The 22,449-nt window shown below is 45.5% G+C and overlaps 1 protein-coding gene across 2 annotated transcripts in view; it reads right to left on the bottom strand.

Moving 5' to 3' along the window:
• Positions 1-22,449, bottom strand: part of LOC110524632 (neurturin) — a 32,357-nt gene that overhangs the window by 5,888 nt on the left and 4,020 nt on the right. For both annotated transcript variants that reach the window (XM_021604475.2, XM_036978486.1), the window contains exons 2-3: positions 5,512-5,573; positions 3,125-3,332 (exon numbers count right to left, since the gene is read on the bottom strand). In XM_021604475.2, coding sequence (XP_021460150.2) covers positions 3,125-3,332; positions 5,512-5,565 — 262 coding nt within the window. In that variant the 5' untranslated portion in view covers positions 5,566-5,573. The remainder of the gene's footprint in view (positions 1-3,124; positions 3,333-5,511; positions 5,574-22,449) is intronic.

Raw genomic sequence — 22,449 nt, 5'->3', positions numbered from 1 at the left:
ACCACAGGGAAATGGCTACCTAAATATGATCTCCAATCAGAGAAAACGATAAACAGCTGTCTGATTGGGAACCATATCAAGCCAACATAGAATTACAAAAACCCCTAGACCTACAAAACCCTAGACAATACGAAAACCCTAGACAATACAAAACGAGCGTACCCACCCGTCACATCCTGACCTAAACAAAATATAAAGAAAACAGATCTTTCAGGTCAGGGCGTGACAGTATTTGAATGGAAATACAGTTTAGGTCCTCTCCAGGATAGAAGAACATAACATGTGTGTGTGTACATGTGTGCACATGAATAGTCTAGTGGGGGAGCTAGAACAGAGCATGTGTGGTTAAATTAAAAGCAGATAGGGCTGGTGTTGAAACCGGGAGTGGAATTCCTCCTGTTATCAGCTGAATGGTGCAAAGTGTACTGTAACAATGTAGGGTGATTACCACCGGAGGAGAGGAGGGAGAGTAGGAGCGGCTGGCTGGTCTCCAACAGGAGAAGTAATGTTGCTCTGTGTGAGTTATTAGTTATTAGTTATTTCAAAGGGAGATTTACCTTCCATAAACTTACTGAAGCCCATCAGTATGTATGATGCATGAACACATTGAAGGTTTTTACTTCATAGGCGTAACACAGCACCAGCATTAGAGCGGTTTTAACATTCTTCTGACCTGAGAATGGTTATGCACTGCACAGTTTAAGTTTTGTAGGTCTACTCCGAGTCCTTAATGCGCTCATATGTCTTGGGTAATGGGTTTTCTGGGGAGAAAGTTATCTTTCATTGTTTGAGCTGATGCATAGAGAATTACAATAACACAAGTCAGGTCATGTAGTGTTGTTTACGAAAATGAAAAAATTGAATTTGAATAAAAATGTTCCTCCGGCAAAACAAGAACAAGGGAGCTGGTAGTCTAGCCATGTTAAAACACGCCACAAGGGTTTTAAATAATTTCATACAATTATAGAAATATTCCACAAGCTTTAGGGAACCACTTCCGACACTGTTGCTTCAAAGACTCTAAAAATCGGCTTCACAAGTGATTTCGCATGTTTGTGTTTTTTTTGGGGGGGGGGAGAGAATGTCAATAAAGAAGCACGAACAATATAAACATAAATATGTACTCATATACAATATCTTGATACGATTTTGCCCTCTGACACCTGTGTATTCTTGACAGAGTTCAAGTTTTATTGTCACATGTGCACAAGTACATTGAAATGCTTACAGTACCAGTCAAAAGTTTGCACACACCTACTCATTCCAGGGTTTTCTTTATTTTACTATTTTCTACATTGTAGAATTGTGAAGACATCAAAACTATGAAATAACACACATGGAATCATGTAGTAACCAAAAAAGTGTTAAACAAATAAAATAATAAAACATTATATTTCAGATTCATCAAAGTAGCCACCCTTTGCCTTGATGACAGCTTTGCACACTCTTGGTCTTGCTGAAGTTGAGGGTGAGGTTGTTGTCCTAGCACCACACTTCCAAGTCTCATCACTGCTGGTGATCAGGCCGACCACTATCGCGTCATCAGCAAACTTAATGATGGAGTTGGAGTAGTGTGTGGCCACGCAGTCATGGGTGACCAAGGAGTACAAGAGGGGACTAAGCACACACCCCTGAGAGACCCCAGTGTTGATGGTCAGCGTGGAGGAGATGTTGTTGCCTACTCTTACCACCTGGGGTCGGCCTGTCAGGAAGTCCAGGATCCAGTGGAGTGTAATTGAAATTGGGTAGTCTGGATTCGTTCGGGTGGTGTGCAAATTGGAGTGGGTTCAAGGTGTCTGGGATGATGGTATTGATGTGTGCCATGACCAGCCTTTCGAAGCACTTCATTATTAGAGATGTGAGTGCTACTGGGCGGTAATCATTGTGGCAGGAGACCTTAGAGTTTTTGGGAACAGGAATAATGGTAGTCAGCTTGAAGCATGTGAGTGTTACAGACCGGGACAAGGAGATGGTTGAACATGTCAGTGAAGATGCCTGCCAGCTGGTTTGCACATGCCTCGAGGACACATCCTGGAATACTGTCTGGCCCTGCGGGCTTACGAGTGTTGACCCGCTTAAAAACCTTACTCACGTCAGCCTTGGCGAGAGAGATCGCCCAGTCCTCCGGATTAGCGGGGGCCCTCACGCAGGGCTCTGTATTGTTTTTGTCGAAGCGTGCATAAAAAGCATCGAGTTCGTCTGGTAGAAAGCATAGTTGGGCAGATCACAGCTAGGGCTTCCTTTGTAGTCCGTAATGTACTGTAGCCCCTGCCACATGCGCCAAGCATCGGAGCTGGTATAATAGGATTCCACCTTGTTCCAATATGGTCCTTTTGCTTGTTTGATGTCTCTGCAGAGGTCGTAGTGGAATTTGCTGTACGCGTTTGTGTCCTCAGCCGTAGCCTCAGGGTTGGCTGCGATAGCCCTGTGATTGGTCTGTGTGGATGGAGATCCATCCACACAGGCCCAGGACATTACATGTACAGCAACCTGCTGCATTGAAAACTACCAGAAGTTCTAGTAGCCATAAGGGAGTGATGGACTGCCTCCCAAAGGGCACCCTATTCCCTATGTAGTGCACTACTTTTTACCAGGGCCCATAGGGATTCCTACAGGGCTCTGGTTACAAGTATTGCACTATACAGGGAATTGGGTGCCATATGGGACACAGACATTCTCTTGTTTTATGGCCATTACCTTTCAAGGCATTAGCTTCAGATGTATTAATTGTTGTCCTCAGAGAGACAGCTTGACAGCTCTAAAACTGACTTGATTATGGTTACAGTACACAGAATGATGTAGAATAGGATAAAGAATGTGCCTCTCCATCTAATAAAAACTCTAGACAGAGATTAACATGCAGGGCTGGGTATGTACTGTTAGATGGCTCCCACACAGCAATCAGAGACCTTGATATACAGTAATGTTACATGCTTTCCCATGGTGCACTGGGGGGTCCTCTGCTCCAGATAATTTGGCTGCATCCCAAATAACACCCTTTCCCTACTGTAGTGCACGCTTTTTGACCAGGGCCCATTGCCTTTTTATGTGATGTGGTTTGTGTGACAGCATCCAGTATTTGACCCCTGTCTGAGGTCGTGGAGTGTTCTGAGGAAGTACTAACCGAAAAGACTAGGCCAGGAGGCCTGGCCATGGCCACCCCTCTTCTCTTCCAGCTCGTGGACCTCTGGGTAGTGGTCTGGGAGCCAGGTCCCAGCGGTGGTGGTCCTCTCCTGGGCTCGGTGCTGCTCAGTGTGGGCCTCCTTTGGGTCCTCCTCAGAGAACACCCCCTCTATCAGGGTCAGCAGAGAGGCTACCACCCACAGCATCATCTGGGAAGGGGAGGGAGAGAGTACATTTCACTACAACATTAGAATTACTACACCCATTACAACACATTCATCCACAGACAGGGCAAATCAAGTCTAGTATTTTTAAACATTGAATACTATAAATTCTCAGCAACAAAAGAGTGATCAAATTAAGATCCTACATCTGTAATATTACACCCATTACAACACATTCATCCACAGCATTAAGAGGAGCAGGGATACAGTATATACTGCATCATTAGAACTACTACTCCTATTACAACACATTCACCCACAGCATCATATATAGGACAGACAAGGTTACAAGGCACTACAAAACTTACTGCAGTTACTAGAGCCATTTCAAAATATTCAACAAACTGACTGATTGAAGTTCAACAAAGGCAGAGAAATATAGAAATGACACATACATGATGTTGAATAAATAAACATTGTAAAATAATCAACATAGAGCAGACAAATTAAATATAGCATAAATAAACACACAAACATAAACACAGAATCATTCTGTAAACATAACAACAGAGATAAAACAGTGGCTGCAAAATATAAAACCTGTGAGCCATACCGACCACAGCTGGTGATAATGTAATGTCACCACAAGCAAAACAACTCACAGCAAGGCCAACACTCAGTCCAACATTTTTGAGAAAGAGATACATTGTATATGGATTTATCTGGCTTGCAAGTCACAGAAGGCATGTTTATCTCTATGACAGCAGGCAACAACCACACATCTCTCCTGTCATAATTTTGTTGTTTTGTTCTTGACTCCTTGTATGCACAGCAATAATTGGCTCTTGGGAATGAATACCACTTATTGAATTGAGTTGGTTACAGAATACAACGCCGTGGTGGGTGGTGGCCCCTGCCCTGTCAAGGCATGCCCTGCCTGTTGTCCATTTGCATTTGATTTGATCGTTTATGTTACATAATCCCTGTGAGGTTGTGGGACTCCAAGCTGTTGTAGGTAAGGTGATCCGGATGCCTATCCTTACTGTCCCATCACCATCAAGCCCCCAGCCTCTAGCACATAGCCGCCAGCCGCCTAGTCTGACATGGAGACACTCCCTCCCTGGTCAGGCCTCACTAACCAGGCCTAGGGCCCACTGGAACAGCCCTGGATTCAAATACTATTTGAAATTATTTTGAATACTTCAGCTGTACTTGATTGAGCTTACCTGTTGCAATGGAACCAATTGTAAAGTCATAAAAGTGAAAACCTTGCCCACTTTGCACTCCAGGTAGGCTAACCAACAGCTCAAAAATATTTTAAATAGTATTTGCTGGACAGTCCACTGACAGGCCTGTGGGTCGGCTGTGGCCAACACCTACCTCTTTAATTACTTAATTGACAGCCGACACCCCTCCAGGGCCCAGCGAGGATAATGTTTCAAAGGCACTTATAAAATGAGTTTCTCTGGAGGCAGCAGCTGTATGTCTGTCAGGCCAGTACAAAGGCCCAGATCAGATTGGCTGTGTAGTGGAAACTGGCAAGGCTGAAACATATACCACTACAGACTACACTACAGTTAAATCAAATCAAATTTAATTTGTCACATGCGCTGAATACAACAGGTGTCAGTAGACCTTACAGTGAAATGCTTGCTTACAAGCCCTTCCCCAACAATGCAGTTTTAAGAAAATACAAAAATTAAAAAGTAAAAGATAAGAATAACAAATAATTAAAGAGCAGCAATAAATAACAATAGTGAGACTATATACAGGGGGTACTGGTACATAGTAAATGTGTGGGGGCACAGGTGTCGGAGTACAGTATCTACATGTAGGTAGAGTTATTAAAGTGACTATGCATAGATGATAACAGAGAGTAGTAGCAGCGTGGGTGGGGGGGGGGGGGGGGGGGGGGGATAGTCCGGTTAGCCATTTGATTAGCTGTTCAGGCGTCTTATGGCTTGGGGGTAGAAGCTGTTTAGAAGCCTCTTGGACCTAGACTTGGCGGTCCGGTACCGCTTGCCGAGCGGTAGCAGAGAGAACAGTCTATGACTAGGGTAGCTGGAGTCTGACAACAAAACAGGCTGTCAGGAAGCAAGCAAACCCTCTGCCCGCTTTTCATTATTTCATTGACAAGGTTTTAGACATGTTAATGGCTGTTGAGATTTTAAGGTGATGTGTTGCTGTTTGTTTGTTGATATTGTTGTTATAATGGTACACTCACCTTCCAGTTCCTCAGGTGATATTTGGCAGTTGACACTTCCTGCCTCTTCCACATTTTTCCATCTGTAAAAATAAAATATTGTCTGTTGAACAATCACTACATTATGTTTTTTGGATAATACATTTCCGTTACCCCCCTTCACATGCCTACTTTCACACTTCACAGGTTAGTTTTCCTTTGTAGTTTTATACTTTGTCAGTTATTTAATACATATTTTTTGTTACTCCTTAACTGCCAATATATGGACTCCCTTGCCTGTCACCATCTAAGAGACAGGATGTGACACTATTGAAGAAAGGAGCACATGGTCTTGAGATCATTCATGATCACATAAATTTGGTCTTTAACTTGTCATGGTCTCAACTCAATGGGTCTGGATCTTGGGACCAATGTCATGGTATAAATCTTAGTCTTGGTCATGGATATTATGTTAGTCTTTGAATTACAAACCATAGGCAACCAAATTTGAAGAAGACAAAGCTCTCTGATGATTGGCTGATCACACCCCAACCCATAGGAATCCCCACCCAGTTGACTACTTTTAAATGGCGGAAGCCCTCGATGGCAATGTCTATACCAAAATTAGCTATTTACATCTAGAGTCCTCTGTTTATCTCTATAATTGACACTTGACACTGAAATGTGTAGGATATACCCATGCTAAGGACTATTAAACTATTAGTCCTAGTCAACGCTGTTCTGAAACCACGCTTCAAGATTGTTTTGATCACGTGGACTGGGACATGTTCCGGGTAGCCTCAGAGAATAATATTGACGTATACGCTGATTCGGTGAGAGAGTTTATAAGGAAGTGTATTGGAGATGTTGTACCAACTGTGACAATTAAAACCTACCCTAACCAGAAACAGTGGATAGATGGTGGCATTCGCACAAAACTGAAAGCGCGAACAACAGCATTTAACCTTGGAAAGGTGACTAGGAATATGGCCAAATACAAACAGTGTAGTGACTCCCTTCGCAAGGCAATCAAACAAGCAAAATGTCAGTATAGAGACAAAGTAAAGTTGAGTCGCAATTCAACGGCTCAGAAACTAGATGTATGTGGCAGAGTCTACAGACAATCAGCGACTACAAAAGGAAAACCAGCCACGTCATGGACACCAACGTCTTGCTTTCAGACAAACTTAACACCTTCTTTGACCGTTTGGAGGATAATACAGTGCCACCGTCGCAGCCCGCTACCAAGGTCTGTGGGCTCTCGTTCTCCATGGCCGACGTGAGTAAGACATTTAAACGTGTTATCCTTCGCAAGGCTGCCGGCCCAGAAGGCATCCTTAGCCGCGTCCTCAGAGCAGACCAGCTGGCTGGAGTGTTTACGGACAAATTAAATTGCTCCCTATCCTGCTGTCCCCATATGTTTCAAGACGTCCACCATTGTTCCTGTATCCAAGAAAGCAAAGGTAACTGAACTAAATGACTATCGCCCTGTAGCACTCACTTCTGTCATGATGAAGTGCTTTGAGAGACTAGTCAAGGATCATATCACCTCCACTTTACTTGTCACCCTAGACCCACTTCAATTTGCTTACCACTCTAATATGTTAATTGACTATAGCTCAGCATTCAACACCATAGTACCCTTCAAGCTCATCATAAAGCTTCAGTCCCTGGGTCTCAACCCCGCCCTGTACAATTAGGTCCTGGACTTCCTGACAGGCCGCCCCCAGATAGTGAAGGTAGGAAACAACACCTCCACTTCGCTGATCCTTAAGGATGCGTGCTCAGCCCCCTCCTGTACTCCCTGTTCACCCATGACTGCATGGCCATGCATGTATCCAACTAAACAACGCAACAGTAGTGAGGCTTGATTACCAACAATGACGAGACAGCCTACAGGGAGGAGGTGAGGGCACTCGGAGTGTGGTGTCAGGAAAACAACCTCTCACTCAACATCAACAAAACAAAGGAGATGATCGTGGACTTCAGGAAAGAGCAGAGGGAGCACCCCCCTATGCGGTTTGCACATCGCATCACCGGGGGCAATCTACCTGCCCTCCAGGACACCTACAGCACCCGATGTCACAGGAAGGCCAAAAAGATCAAAGACAACAACCACCCGAGCCACTGCCTGTTCACCCCGCTACCAACCAGAAGGCGAGGTCAGTACAGGTGCATGAAAGCTGGGACCAAGAGACTGAAAAACAGCTTCTATCTCAGGGCCATCAGACTGTTTAACAGCCATCACCTACATAGACTTTAAATCATTGGCCACTTTAATAAATGGATCACTAGTCACTTTAATAATAATAATATCTTGTATCACTAATCTCATATGTACAGTGGGGCAAAAAAGTATTTAGTCAGCCACCAATTGTGCAAGTTCTCCCACTTAAAAAGATGAGAGAGGCCTGTAATTTTCACCATAGGTACACTTCAACTATGACAGACAAAATGAGAAAAAAAAATCCAGAAAATCACATTGTAGGATTTTTTATGAATTTATTTGCAAATTATGGTGGAAAATAAGTATTGGGTCACCTACAAACAAGCAAGATTTCTGGCTCTCACAGACCTGTAACTTCTTCTTTAAGAGGCTCCTCTGTCCTCCACTCGTTACCTGTATTAATGGCACCTGTTTGAACTTGTTATCAGTATAAAAGACACCTGTCCACAACCTCAAACAGTCACACTCCAAACTCCACTATGGCCAAGACCAAAGTGCTGTCAAAGGACACCAGAAACAAAATTGTAGACCTGCACCAGGCTGGGAAGACTGAATCTGCAATAGGTTTGAAGAAATCACCTGTGGGAGCAATTATTAGGAAATGGAAGACATACAAGACCACTGATAATCTCCCTCGATCTGGGGCTCCACGCAAGATCTCACCCCGTGGGGTCAAAAAAAGGTGAACACCTTTTCCATCTGAGGCAGGGGACGAGGAGCGTGCAGGATTTCGCTTTGGGCTTCCGGACCCTGACCGCCAGCGTGGGATGGAGCGACAAGGTCCTGAACAATCACTACAGGTGCAGTCTGCGCGAGGACGTCCATCGGGAGTTGGCCTGCCGAGACACCACCCTCACGTTGGACCAGCTGGTGGACCTGTCCATCCGACTGGACAACTTGCTGGCCACCTGCGGATTATCCGGATCGGGGCCAGTCATTTCCATCCCCCAGCACCTCCAATCTGACGCCCATGGAGCTGGGAGGTGCTGCGCTTAGGGCGACCGGAGGAGGAGGGTCATTCCCTGCACCATCTGTGGCCACAGAGGGCACACTGCTGGTCGGTGCTGGGGGGGTTTCTCAGGGAGTCGAGGCAGCAGGCAGGAACTATCGTGTCACCCCAGGTGAGTCAGCACCAGGCTCACCCAGAGCCCCCTGTTGCTCACATGTATGTGTTTATTACATTTTCGGAGTTTTCCCCGCATTCCAAGCATAAGGCGCTAGTAGATTCAGGCGCAGCTGGGAATTTTATTGACCGTTCATTTGCCCATAGTTTAGGGACCCTCCTTGTTCCTGTGGATATGCTTTTCCCTGTGCATGCCCTAGATAGTCGACCATTAGGGTCAGGGCTGATTAGGGAGGCCACCGCTCCACTAGACATGGTTACGCAGGAGAGTCATGAGGAGAGAAACTCTCTCTTCCTTATTGATTCTCCTGCGTTTCCCGTGGTGCTGGGCCTACCCTGGTTGGCCTGTCATGACCCCACTATTTCGTGGCAGTAGAGGGCTCAAGGGGTGGTCATGAGAGTGCTCAGGAAGGTGTGTAGGGGTTTCCATCGGTGCAACTACGGTGGAAAATCCAGACCAGGTCCCCAACGTGCACATCCCCTCAGAATATGCCGATTTGTCTCTCTCCTTCTGTAAGAAGAGGGCGACTCAATTACCACCCTATCGACGGGGGGATTGTGCGATAAATCTCCTGGTAGACGCAGCACTTCTCAGGAGTCACGTGTATCCTCTGTCACAGGAGGAGACGGCGGCTATGGAAACATATGTCTCCGAATCCCTGGGGCAGGGGTACATTCGGCCCTCCACTTCATCTGCCCCCCGAGTTTCTTTTTTGTGAAGAAGAAGGATGGGGGTCTGTGTCCGTGTATTGACTATCGAGGAATCATTCAGATCACTGTGAGGTACAGATTCCCGCTGCCTCTCATCGCCAGTGCGATCGAGTCAATGCACGAGGCGCGCTTCTTTACAAAATTGGATCTCAGGAGCGCTTACAACCTGGTGCGTGTCCGGGAGGGGGACGAGTGGAAGACGGCATTTAGTGCCACCTCAGGGCACTAATGAGTACCTCGTCATGCCTTACGGGTTGATGAATGCTCCATCAGTCTTCCAGGCCTTTGTTGACGAGATTTTCCAGGACCTGTACGGGCAGGGTGTAGTGGTGTATATCGACGACATTCTGATATACTCCGCTACACACGCCGAGCATGTGTCCCTGGTGCGCAGGGTGCTTGGTCGAGTGTTGGAGCATGACCTGTACGTCAAGTCTAAGAAATGTCTGTTCTTCCAACAGTCCGTCTCCTTCCTAGGGTACCGCATTTCCACTTCAGGGGTGGAGATGGAGAGTGACCACATTTCAGCCGTGCGTAATTGGCCGACTCCCACCAAGGTAAAGGAAGTGCAGCGGTTTCTAGGGTTTGCAAACTACTACCAGAGTTTTATCCGGGGTTTTGGTCAGGTAGCAAATCAAATCAAATGTATTTATATAGCCCTTTGTACAACAGCTGATATCTCAAAGCGCTGTACAGAAACCCAGCCTAAACCCCAAACAGCAAGCAATGCAGGTGTAGAAGCACCTGCATTGCTTGCTAGCAGTTCCCATTACCTCACTGATGAAGGGGGGACCTGTGCGGCTGCAGTGTTCGGCTGAGGCGGACAGGGCATTTGGTCACCTGAAGGCTCTGTTTACCTCGGCTCCCGTGCTGGCTCATCCGGATCCCTCTTTGGAGTTCATAGTGGAGGTGGACGCGTCTGAGGCTGGGATGGGAGCCGTGCTCTCTCAGCGCTCGGGCACGCCACCAAAGCACCGCCCCTGTGCTTTCTTTTCGAAGAGGCTCAGCCCGGCGGAGCGAAACTATGATGTGGGGGACCGGGAGCTGTTGGCTGTTGTCAAGGCCCTGAAGGCGTAGAGACATTGGCTTGAGGGGGCTAAACACCCTTTTCTCATCTGGACTGACCAGCGCAATCTGGAGTACATCTGGGTGGCGAGGAGACTGAACCCTCGCCAGGCATGGTAGGCCATGTTCTTTACCCGTTTTGTTTTCACTCGGTCCTACAAACCAGGTCCCCAGAACGCTAAGGCAGACGCACTGTCCCAGATGTATACCATAGAGGAGCGCTCCATGGATCACACTCCCATACTTCCGGCCTCTTGCCTGGTGGCACCGGTGGTGTGGTAGCTGGACGCGGACATCGATCAGGCGTTACGCACAGAGCCCACTCCCCCCCAGTGTCCAGCTGGGCGCCTGTACATTCCGTCTGCTGTCCGTGACCGTTTGAGCTATTGGGCCCACACGTCACCCTCCTCTGGTCACCCTGGCATTGGTCGGACGGTGCGTTGCCTTAGAGGGAAGTACTGGTGGTCCACCTTGGCCAAGGATGTGAGGGTTTATGTTTCCTCCTGCTCGGTGTGCACCCAGTGCAAGGCTCCCAGGCACCTGCCCAGAGGGAAGTTACAACCCCTACCCGTTCCACAACGGCCGTGGTAGCACCTGTCCGTGGACTTCCTGACGGATCTTCCTCCCTCACAGGGCAACACCACGATCCTGGTCGTTGTGGATCGGTTTTCTAAATCCTGCCGTCTCCTCCCTTTGCCTGGTCTCCCTACAGCCCTACAGACTGCGGAGGCCCTGTTCACTCACGTCTTCCGGCACTACGAGGTGCCTGAGGACATAGTCTCTGATCGGGGTCCCCAGTTCAGGTCCAGGGTCAGGAGAGCATTCATGGAGTGTCTGGGGGTCTCGGTCAGCCTCACCTCAGGTTTTCACCCCAAGAGTAACGGATGTGGGTAGGTTTCTGCGGTCATATTGCTCATATTGTTTTGTCTTTGTCTTACACACCTGGTTTCAATTCCCCAATTACTTGTTCATTATTTAACCCTCTGTTCCCCCATGTTTGTTTGTGAGTAATTGTTTATTGTTTTGCAGTCTGTATTTGTGGCCTTGTATTTATACGAAGTGTATTGTTATATTATTGAGTAAAATTGCTTTCATTACTCATATCTGTTGTCCTGTGCCTGACTCATCTCACCAGCTACACACAGATGCATTACAAAGTGTGGTGAGTTAATGGAATTTTTGTTTCCCTCAATAGGAGTGCCTTGTTGTCACGCCCTGACCTTAGAGATCCTTTTTATGTCTCTATTTGGTTTGGTCAGGGTGTGATTTGGGGTGGGTATTCTATGTTCTATTATTTGTATTTGTATGTTTTGGTTGGGTAGGGTTCTCAATCAGGGACAGCTGTCTATCGTTGTCTCTGATTGAGAACCATACTTAGGTAGCCCTTTTCCCACCTGTCTTTGTGGGAAGTTGACTTTATGGCACATAGCCTTTAGCATCACGGTTTGTTTTGTAGTGTTTATTGTTCTGCGTCTTTTCTAAATAAAATAATATGTACGCTCACCACGCTGCACCTTGGTCCAGTTCTTTCAACGGCCGTGACACTTGTCCCATGCTGCTGGGCCAAGGTTCATAGCCAGAAACAGAGAGGAGATGTCAAGTGGAGAGGTGAGAAAGAGGTCTGCTGTCAACCTCAACACGTTTGTGACAGTCTGCCAAGGAGAGGAGCTGGAGCTGTCGTTCACAGCTAGTTTGTGTCGCTGGGCTGGTTCCTATCTCAGCTTGACCAGGCAAGAGTACATGATGCCCTCATGATACCCTGATGAAGACAGCTTGGCTGTCGAAACGTTGGTAATTACATTTTTGCATCGGAGCTCCTAGAGTGTGCAGCTCTCTTATTTTCAAGTTTACTCCGCTAGCCAGCACCTCGTCTTAATAGGTGTGCGTTTCTTTTTCTTCTAAAGAGTACATGATGCGCCTCACTGGGCTTAATCAGGACAGAAAATATATGTTGTTGTGGCTGAGGGTTGAGGGTTGGGTTAGTGAGCATGGATCTTGCATTCTAGTCCAGTGTCTCCTCTCTCAATTCTTGCCTGTATTGTCTGGAAGAGTTCTTGTTCATTTTCAGCTGTCACTGTTCAGAACAAGATACGGCTGGAGCTAGTTCTGAGAAGACAGTCGTTCCTGCATACAGCCTAGCTTGCTCAAAACAATGAGGTCCTGGATAGGACTCAATCTCAATAAAACAGACCTTGTAAAACAGGAATATTTGCTTTACCATTTAATTGCTTAAAAGGGTCCTTGATTTAATCATCCATGTGTTTTATCAATAAAACAACTGGTGAGTCTGATTTGAATTGCAATCCCATTTATGTCCTATAATCAGATTACAGAATAAAGTACTTTACATTGCAGGCAGTACTTGGACCATGAAGACAGCCACAAAGTTCACACTAAACACGTAAGTGTGACTTGAATTTCCTAGCAAGGCAGATACAAAGGTGACAACCATAAAGAATCTAAAGGAGCACCTTTCTTCCCCGACGACAGTATAAATAACCAAATAAGTCAACAAAGCCGTATCTGCTTTATCTCAGTTTAAAAAAATCCCTGTTATGACGGTAGGTTTCTAAAAATATCCCTGACTGGCCTTCCCTGGCAGACAAAGCCTTGACAGTGCTTCCTGATTGCAGGTTGGATGACAGGCATGACGTGGTAGGTTAGGAGAAGACCAGGCTCCCATTACACCACACCAGTTAGCCTCGCCAGCCCGGCCGCCACAACCCTTACCCAGGGAATCAGCTAATCAATAGTTGCCCAGTAAACTGGGATACTACTATTACAACCACAAGCTACATGACTAGGACAAACAAGAGAAGGTATGTGTCCCCAATAGCACCTTATTCCCTATATAGTGCCCTACTTTTGACCAAAACGCTATGCGCTATGGCATTTGGGATGTAGTCGAAGGTTTTCTAATAGAGTTAAAATGGTACGGTGACTATTTATCCTGGCAGGAAGAGGAAGCCAGGCTTTTAGATCATCGTAACCCTGTGCATACTTAATCCTGGTGGTTAAGTGTTGGTCTAACACTCTGGCCCATAAAGGGAGCATAGAATCCATAGGTTACAGTCAAGTGGGGAAGATTTAGTTGAAACTGATGGACTCATCATGATGGAACTGTGTGTATGTGTTGCCTGTATGTGAGTCCATATCTGAGGTGTGGATGAGCTCATTAGAATACTTGAATTGTCTTTGCCCACAAACAGTGCAGATGTCAGGTCAGGCTCGTAGCATTCCACACCAATAGAGAATTTACACAGGCTTACATGAGAGAAGCAGAGAGAGCTCCTCAACCACATATGGGCACAGTGAGCAAGTCAGACCAAGCCACACCATCCCAGACCCAGTGTGCGTCCCAAATGGCACCCTATTCTCTACACAGTGCACTGCTTTTGACCAGTAGTGCACTAGAACTAGCATGGTCTATGATCAAAAGTAGTGTACTATAAAGGGAATAGGGTGCAATTTGGAACGCAGTCCAAGCGCCATCAGGCTGAGCTGTTGTCGGACCACTGGATGTCAAGAAAAAGTTGGACTGCTGCACTGTGACCCAACAACCCTTCACACCCTCAGATTCATCACAATAGGGCAGGAGAAAGGAGGGAGACCATCACAAAAGAGCAGGAGAAAGGAGACCATCACAATATAGCAGGAGAAAGAGGGAGACCATCACAATAGAGCAGGAGAAAGGAGGTCATCACAATATAGCAGGAGAAAGAGGGAGACCATCACAATAGAGCAGGAGAAAAGAGGGAGACCATCACAATAGAGCAGGAGAAAGGAGGGAGACCACAATATAGGAGAAAAGAGACCATCACAATAGAGCAGGAGAAAGGAGGGAGATCATCACAATAGAGCAAGAGAAAGGAGGGAGACCATCACAATAGAGCAAGAGAAAGGAGGGAGACCATTACAATAGAGCAAGAGAAAGGAGGGAGACCATTACAATAGAGCAAGAGAAAGGAGGGAGACCATTACAATAGAGCAGGAGAAAAGAGACCATCACAATAGAGCAGAAAAGAGGAGGGAGACCATCACAATAGAGCAAGAGAAAGGAGGGAGACCATAACAATAGAGCAGGAGAAAAGAGACCATCACAATAGAGCAGGAGAAAGGAGGTAGAACATCACGATAGAGCAGGAGAAAGAAGGGAGACTACCAAAATAGAGCAGGAGAGAAAGGAGGTAGACCATCACAATAGAGCAGGAGAAAGGAGGGAGACCATCACAGTAGAAAGGAGGTAGAACATCACAATAGAGCAGGAGAAAGGAGGGAGACAAACTAAACCATGACACCGTGAAATCTTGCAGTCAATGATTACACAACGTCCACACCTGTAAAATGAGAAGCTTATCATGGATTCGATTACACATGGATTCAATTGTTCCACTTCCAGCTGCTACTGCTTACACATCCTTAGCCCATCACTCTGTCACTTGGTATAGTCTACCTCAGATCTGTTTAGACAGACAGACACTAACCCTTTCTGAGGATGTTGGAACCAGAACAGGGAACCCTTGGATCTCCAAAAGTGTCAAAATTATAAGGAAACAAATTAATGAATGAATGAAGGACATGATATTACTTAATCAAGTGTAAAAATCCATCACCCCACTGAAGGAACGATCCCGTATGTAACTTGTATTGTTTCTCTGACAAAATATGTCTGTGTTTACAGCTTAGATAGAGAGACAATGTGAAGTATGCTGAGAACAACTATGGGGAATGCGATGCTGCGTCACTAGACTGCTAGCCTGGATCCCAGATCCATTTCTGCTGTCTTTCCAACTACTATGGTGATTGTCATGCCAAACATGAAGGTCATGGCTAAACAGCACAAACAGATCTGGGACCAGGCTATCAGGCAGGGGGCTCTATGATTCATCCTCTAGTATTCATCATCATTACTACAGATGTTGGACCTTAATTTGATCACCCAGTTACAGGAGAACGTTCCTGCAATGCAGGACACTTTGAACTTGTAGAGTATTTGAGGTTTAATCCTTAAGAGTCTATTGATGCACCCGTGCATCAGTCTAAGTAACATAATAAAAAATCTCCATCAAAATCCCTCAGTTTAAACTAGAGATATCATATTTTTTTTGCATGGGCTGCATCCACCTATGTCGGCCTTCCACATCTGCGGTGGAAGGTGTCTGAGCTACAGCGGTGTTTGTCAGACCAGGAGACATCCCGAAAATTGGTCTTCTCACAAAAACGTCTGTAGCGTCTCCTCTTTGTTCCACGACACAAAAAACAGTTCATATTCTTGATCACCCCAAACAATTGGGGAGCTGATCCACCTGACCTGTGTTGATTGACAGTTTGCTGGTCCAATCAAAGGGCCAAGTATGCGTTTCACTAGCCAATCTGTTGCATGTTTTTTTCCAAGGGGCGATGCTGCGTCTACTGTGTCTGGCTGTGTGAAGAATAAGTACTAAGTAATAAGAATCTATGCCACAAAATAAGTGATGAAACATTACAAAACCTGTCCAGATAATTTCAAGTCATCGGTCTCAAGTTAAGTCTTATTTTATAACAAGTCGAGTCTCAAGCCATCACATTTGTGAGTTGAGTCAGACTCGAGTCCAAATCATGTGACTCAAGTCCACAACTGCTACAAGTTTGCATTTCCTGCTGTGCAGGAAAATTCTCTGCGACAACAGAGATCAAATTAAGATAGTACATCTGTACACATACTCCTCCACCTCCTATTTTTCAGCAAATGTACACACATATGCAAGTCTTCCTCAGATTTAAATATAGAAATGTAGCTACAATGCATAGGCCTACAGTATACGCAGATTATGCACCCTTCAGAATATAAAAATTGTAACACTATCAGGCAGCACATGATTCAAAGCTGACGGGAGGTGCTTGAGTTTGGGCATGGTTCACAACGGATTGGACATGGTTGACCACAGATTAGGCCTGTTATGGTTAGAATGTCAATTAGCTGGCTATTCTTAATCTGGCCTGCCACTCTGAATGGAGACATGTCAAAACAGGCCTTCTCCCTGGGCCGTAGAGGACCTTAGCCTGGCTGCCTGGACTGAACTGTCACGGAGGGCCAGTTTCCTTTCAGACTGGGAAAAGTAGAGCCACTGGCAGGGAAAACACTAGCAACCGCTAAACATACCTGAGGACTGTTGTGATGCTCAAATCAGATGGAACAACAATACTGCAGCTACCTCACTTTTTGAACAATAAAGTATGTTTGAGGTGAACTTCTATTGCCCTCCCAAGAGTTTCTGAGTATTTTATATCTTTATGATGCTCAAGTGGCAAACTTTGTGTGTGACCTACTACGATATTCTAAAGAGTTGTTCTCAATAACAGAAAGGGGATGTCACTTCTGACCTTGAGAGTTCACCAATGGAGTAGCTGTTCAGTTTAGTTCAGCGTACAAAATGCTACTTCCCATGGTCACATCTCACTTGTTTTGCATGTTTCAATCTGTCTAAATCCGGTGAAATCCTTCATTAAGTAATGGGCACACTCAGTTAAGGCTTCCATAACCTCTACGGAGGCTTCTGAGTAACCTTAATGATGTTTGATAGTACTCATGCTGAACAAATCTGCAGCAAATACTTTACATATCCAAACAGAGATGATTTACACTTTAATAGAGATTTAAAGCATGTTGAGTATGACACAATCAGCTCACTACCTTTCAAAAATATACAGCCATGCAGTTAGTTTCTGTACTGTTACAGGATGGAAGGTTCTAGAAGGTACTAGGAACCTCCCTTTTATGTCAACACTATTGAAGCTATGGCAAAACACGTGTCATGGAAGGACGTGGAGGTATGGTGGAATAGCACGCCTTATTCAAAGTGACAGCCCTGCATGCGTTAAGTAATTTAATTAGCATATAGCATTTTTTTATTTTATTATCATATTACTTTTTTAGGGCGCAGGTGTTCAAAGATGGATGCATACAGTTTGCCTATATCCCAGGTTACAGTGACTTGTTCCACTTACACTGTAAGTTTACCGTTAACACATTATAAGGATGTAATTTAGAGCGTTGGGCCAGTAACTGAAAGGTTGCTGGATCGAATCCCCTGAGCTGACAAGGTAAAAATCTGTTGTTCTGCTCCTGAGCAAGGCAGTTAACCCACTGTTCCCCGGTCGCTGAAGAAATGGATGTCGATTAAGGCAGCCTCCCGTACCTCTCTGATTCAGAGGGGTTGGGTTAAATGCGGAATACACATTTCAGCTGAATACATTCAGTTGGACAACTGACTAGGTATCCCCCTTTCCCTAATAAAGAGGAGAAAAATACTTGAATTATGACTAAAAGAGGTTATATATCAAGATCCCCTTATCCCCTCTGCGAGTAATCACCTCCATTCATTTATCCAGACGATACAGTAAGGGTAGAATCTAGATAACTGTCCATTGCGGAGAAAGCTACTGTGACTAACATGGAATTCAGACCACCAACCGTCCAAACAAAACACTATTCAATTTCCTTAACAGTATACCAGCGAAACAAACACTATACTGTGTGTGAGTATGATTTAATGTGTGTTAGTGTGTGGCGGACCACTCCAAGCCTCTTGAAGGATGAGCCCGTCTGGAAGAATTTTTTTACATTTGCCTTTTACAAATTAAGTGGAGGCTGTTTGCATTCCCAACATGCTCCTTCCGTGTGAGCGTGACTTGTGTGGAGCAGATGTTAAGTTGGGCTGTTAGTGAGGCTACACCTGTGAATCTCTGGCTTCACAGAGAGTCAGAGAGAGAGAGTCAAGTCAGAGAGAGAGTCAGAGAGAGAGTCAGAGAGAGAGAGTCAGAGAGAGAGTCAGAGAGAGAGAGAGTCAGAGAGAGTCTCTCTCTCTCTGACTCCCTCTCTCTCTCTCTGACTCCCTCTCGATGGAGATTATCTGAGTCTGTAGCCTACTATACAAGCATTATTCAAACATGGGCTTTACTTTGAATGGAATATGACTTATAACAGGCTTTATAGAGCATTCAGAAAGTCATCATTGGCATTTCATAAATGCTTTACAAATCATTTATAAGTTAAACATTGTCTCAAGTAATTTGGGTGAAAGTTTCAAATAAAAAATGTGCTTTGCGCCAACAATTGTACTTGCTATGGTGTGAGTAGAGGTAGAGAAAAAGAGTAGCTGGGTCAGAGAGAAGTGTGGGGGGAGAGAAAAGGAGCTGGCATGGTGTCCTCTCTCCACTGCTGGGGACATCACATCCACATCTGTGACTCAGGCTTTCTGGGAGAGGTTAGCTCTGTTTACACACATGCCAATATACTGCATTGCCACAGCAAGCTGTTTGGAGTAGACAACTCAATTCCAAAAGCTTTTCCTAGTAATCATCTTCCCCTCCGCAGAAAACCAGCAGGATCCTGGGTCTCCTATTTTAAAACACTGACTACGACACCCTATTCCCTATATAGTGCACTACCTTTAACCAGAGTGCTATGGGCCCTGGTCAAAAGTAGTGCACTAAATAGGGAATAGGGTGCCATTTGGGAAACACAGGTATTTGTATGCACATCTGTTAAAACAAGACAAAATTAATGAGGCATTTTGAACTCTCACTAGGGTGGGACCACTTTCACTTGACATATTTCTGCTTATAAAAATCCATGCATTGCAGCATGATTGCCCACTTTCTTTGGTGGCATGGTGTTATATACTACTGCATGTTTTGTTTCCTCCAAGCCATTTGAATTTGGAAAAATTATAGTTGAGCTGTTCACTATATTAAAGAACCTCCCAGAGGAAGTTGCGCCACCATTTCAACGTAATTTCCCGTCCTAGAGAGGAAATTCTTGTTTAGGTTCCAGTGCCAAAGAATGACGAAGGCTACTTACACATATTCACAATTTGGGTGTGGGAATATCCACGTAGATTAATAAACAGAAACAAATAGGGCACTGCTAACCTCTTGTTAACTTTTTCTATCTAGCTAATGTTATGTTGTTGCAGTTTTTTTTACTATACTGAATTCAAAAGATTAGCCAGGTGGGTGGTTCTGGAGATAAATCTATCATAAGCATTGATTTAGGGAAAAGTTTTCCACAGATGGAAACAACTGGCTTATCTTTGACTTCGCCATCTATTGTCATCTCAAAAGTGTTGGTATCTTCCATAAATTGTGTCAGAGAATCCACCATAAAAATAGTTTGAAAGAATAAGATGAAGCTCCAGTAATATGTTTTCATTGTAATGGACACGGTGCAACCTTTGGTAGGTAGGCAGGCTTAGCTGGCAGGCTTCAGCTGTGGTACAAATCAAAGCAAATTTTATCAGTCACCTGCGCTGATATACAACAGGTGTAAACCCCACAGTGAAATGCTTACTTACGATCCCCTAACCAACAGTGCAGTTACCAAAAATATGGATAAGAATAAGAGATGAAAGTAACAAGTAACTAAAGAGCAGCAGTAAAAAAAATAACAATTTACACAGGGGGGTGCCGGTACAGAGTCAATGTGCGGGGGCACCGACTTGTTGAGGAAGTGTGTACAGGTAATTAATGTGACTATGAATAGATGACAACAGAGAGTGGCAGTGGTAAGGAGGGTGGGGACAATGTGAATAGTCTGGGTAGCCATTTGACTAGATGTTCAGCAGTCTTATGGCTTGGGGGTAGAAGCTGTTTAGAAGCCTCTTGGACCTAGACTTGGCGCTCCGGTCCCGCTTGCCGTGAGTTAGCAGAGAGAACAGTCTATGACTAGGTTGGCTGGAGTCTTTGACAATTTTAGGGCCTTCCTCTGACACCGCCTGGCATAGAGGTCCTAGATGGCAGGAATCTTGGCCCCAGTGATGTACTGGGCCATTCGCACTACCCTCTGTAGTGCCTTGCGGTCAGAGGCTGAGCAGTTGCCATACCAGGCAGTGATGCTCTCGATAGTGCAGCTGCAGAACCTTTTGAGGATCTTAGGACCCATGCCAAATCTTTTCAGTCTCCTGAGGGGAATAGGTTTGTCGTGCCTGCTTCACGACTGTCATGGTGTGCTAGGACCATGTTAGTTTGTTGGTGATGTGGACACCAAGGAACTTAATGCTCTCAATCTGCTCCACTGCAGCCCCGTCGATGAGAATGGGGGCGTGCTCGGTCAAATTCTTCCTGAAGTCCACAATCATCTCCTTTGTCTTGATCACGTTGAGGGAGAGGTTGATGTCCTGGCACCACACTGCCAGGTCTCTGACCTCCTCCCTATAGGCTGTCTCGTTGTTGTCAGTGATCAGGCCTACCACTGTTGGGTCATCTGCAAATTTAATGATGGTGTTGGAGTCGTGCCTGGCCGTGTAGTCATGAGTGAACAGTGCGTACAGGAAGGGGCTGAGCACGCACCCCTGAGGGGCCCGCGGTGAGGATCAGCATGGCGGATGTGTTGTTACCTACCCTTACCACCAGGGGGCAGCCCGTCAGGAAGTCCAGGATCCAGTGGCAGAGGGAGGTGTTTAGTTTCAGGGTCTTTAGCTTATTGATGAGCTTTGAGGGCGCTATGGTGTTGAGCGCTGAGCTGTAGTCAATGAATAGCATTCTCACATAGGTGTTCCTTTTTTCCAGGTGGGAAAGGGCAGTGTGGAGTGCAATAGACACTGCATAATCTGTGGATCTGTTGGGGTGGTATGCAAATTGGAGTGGGTCTAGGGTTTCTGGGATGATTGTGTTGATTTGAGCCATGACCAGCCTTTCAAGACACTTCATGGCTACAGACGTGAGTGCTACGGGTCAGTAGTCATTTAGGTAGGTTACCTTAGTGTTCTTGGGCACAGGCACAATGGTGGTCTGCTTAACACATGTTGGTATTACAGACTCGGACAGGGAGAGGTTGAAAATGTCAGTGAAGACACCTGCCAGTTGGTCCGTGCATGCTTTGAGTACACATCCTGGTAATCCATCTGGCCCAGCGGCTTTGTGAGTGTTGACCTGTTTAAAGGTTTTGTTTACATCAGCTACAGAGGGCGTTATCACACAGTCATCCAGAACACCTGGTGCTCTCGTGCATGCTTCAGTGTTGCTTGCCTCGAAGCAAGCATAAAAGGCATTTTGCTCGTCTGGTTGGCTTGCGTCACTGGGCAGCTCGCATCTGGGTTTCCCTTTGTAGTCCGTAATAGTTTTCAAACCGTGCCACATCTGACGAGCGTCAGAGCTGGTGTAGTAGGATTCAATCTTAATCCTGTATTGACACTTTGCTTGTTTGATGGTTCATCTGAGGGCACAGCGGGATTTCTTATAAACGTCCGGATTAGTCTCCCGCTCCTTGAAAGCGGCAGCTCTAGCCTTTAGCTCGATGCGGATGTTGCCTGTAATCCATGGCTTCTGGTTGGGATATGTACGTACAGTCACTGTGGAAACGACGTTGTCCATGCACTTACTGATGAAGCTGATGACTGAGGTGGTGTACTCGTCAATGCCATTGGATGAATACCGGAACATATCCAGTCTGTGCTAGCAAAACAGTCCTGTAGTGTAGCATCCGCGTCATCTGACCACTTTCGTATTGAGCAAGTCACTTGTACTTCCTACTTTAGTTTTTGCTTGTAAGCAGGAATTAGGAGGATAGAATTATGGTCAGATTTGCCAAATGGAGGGCGGAGAGAGCTTTGTATGCATCTCTGTGTGTGGAGTAAAGGTGGTCTAAGAGTTTCTTCTTCTCTGGTTGCATATGTGACATGCTGGTAAAAATGTATTAATGCATTAAATGCATTAAATTCCACGGCCACTAGGAGTGCCGCTTCTGGGTGACCATTTTCTTCTTTGCTTATGGCCTTATAGATTTGGCTGAGACCAGTCTTAGTGCCAGCTTCGTTCTGTGGTGGTAAATAGATGGCTAAGAATAATATAGATGAGAACTCTCTTGGTAGATAGT

This window comes from Oncorhynchus mykiss, chromosome 5 (assembly GCF_013265735.2).
Source record: "Oncorhynchus mykiss isolate Arlee chromosome 5, USDA_OmykA_1.1, whole genome shotgun sequence".
Taxonomy (NCBI): Eukaryota; Metazoa; Chordata; class Actinopteri; order Salmoniformes; family Salmonidae; genus Oncorhynchus; species Oncorhynchus mykiss.
Note: the sequence above shows the minus strand (reverse complement) of the source record. Positions and strands in the feature narration are given on the sequence as shown.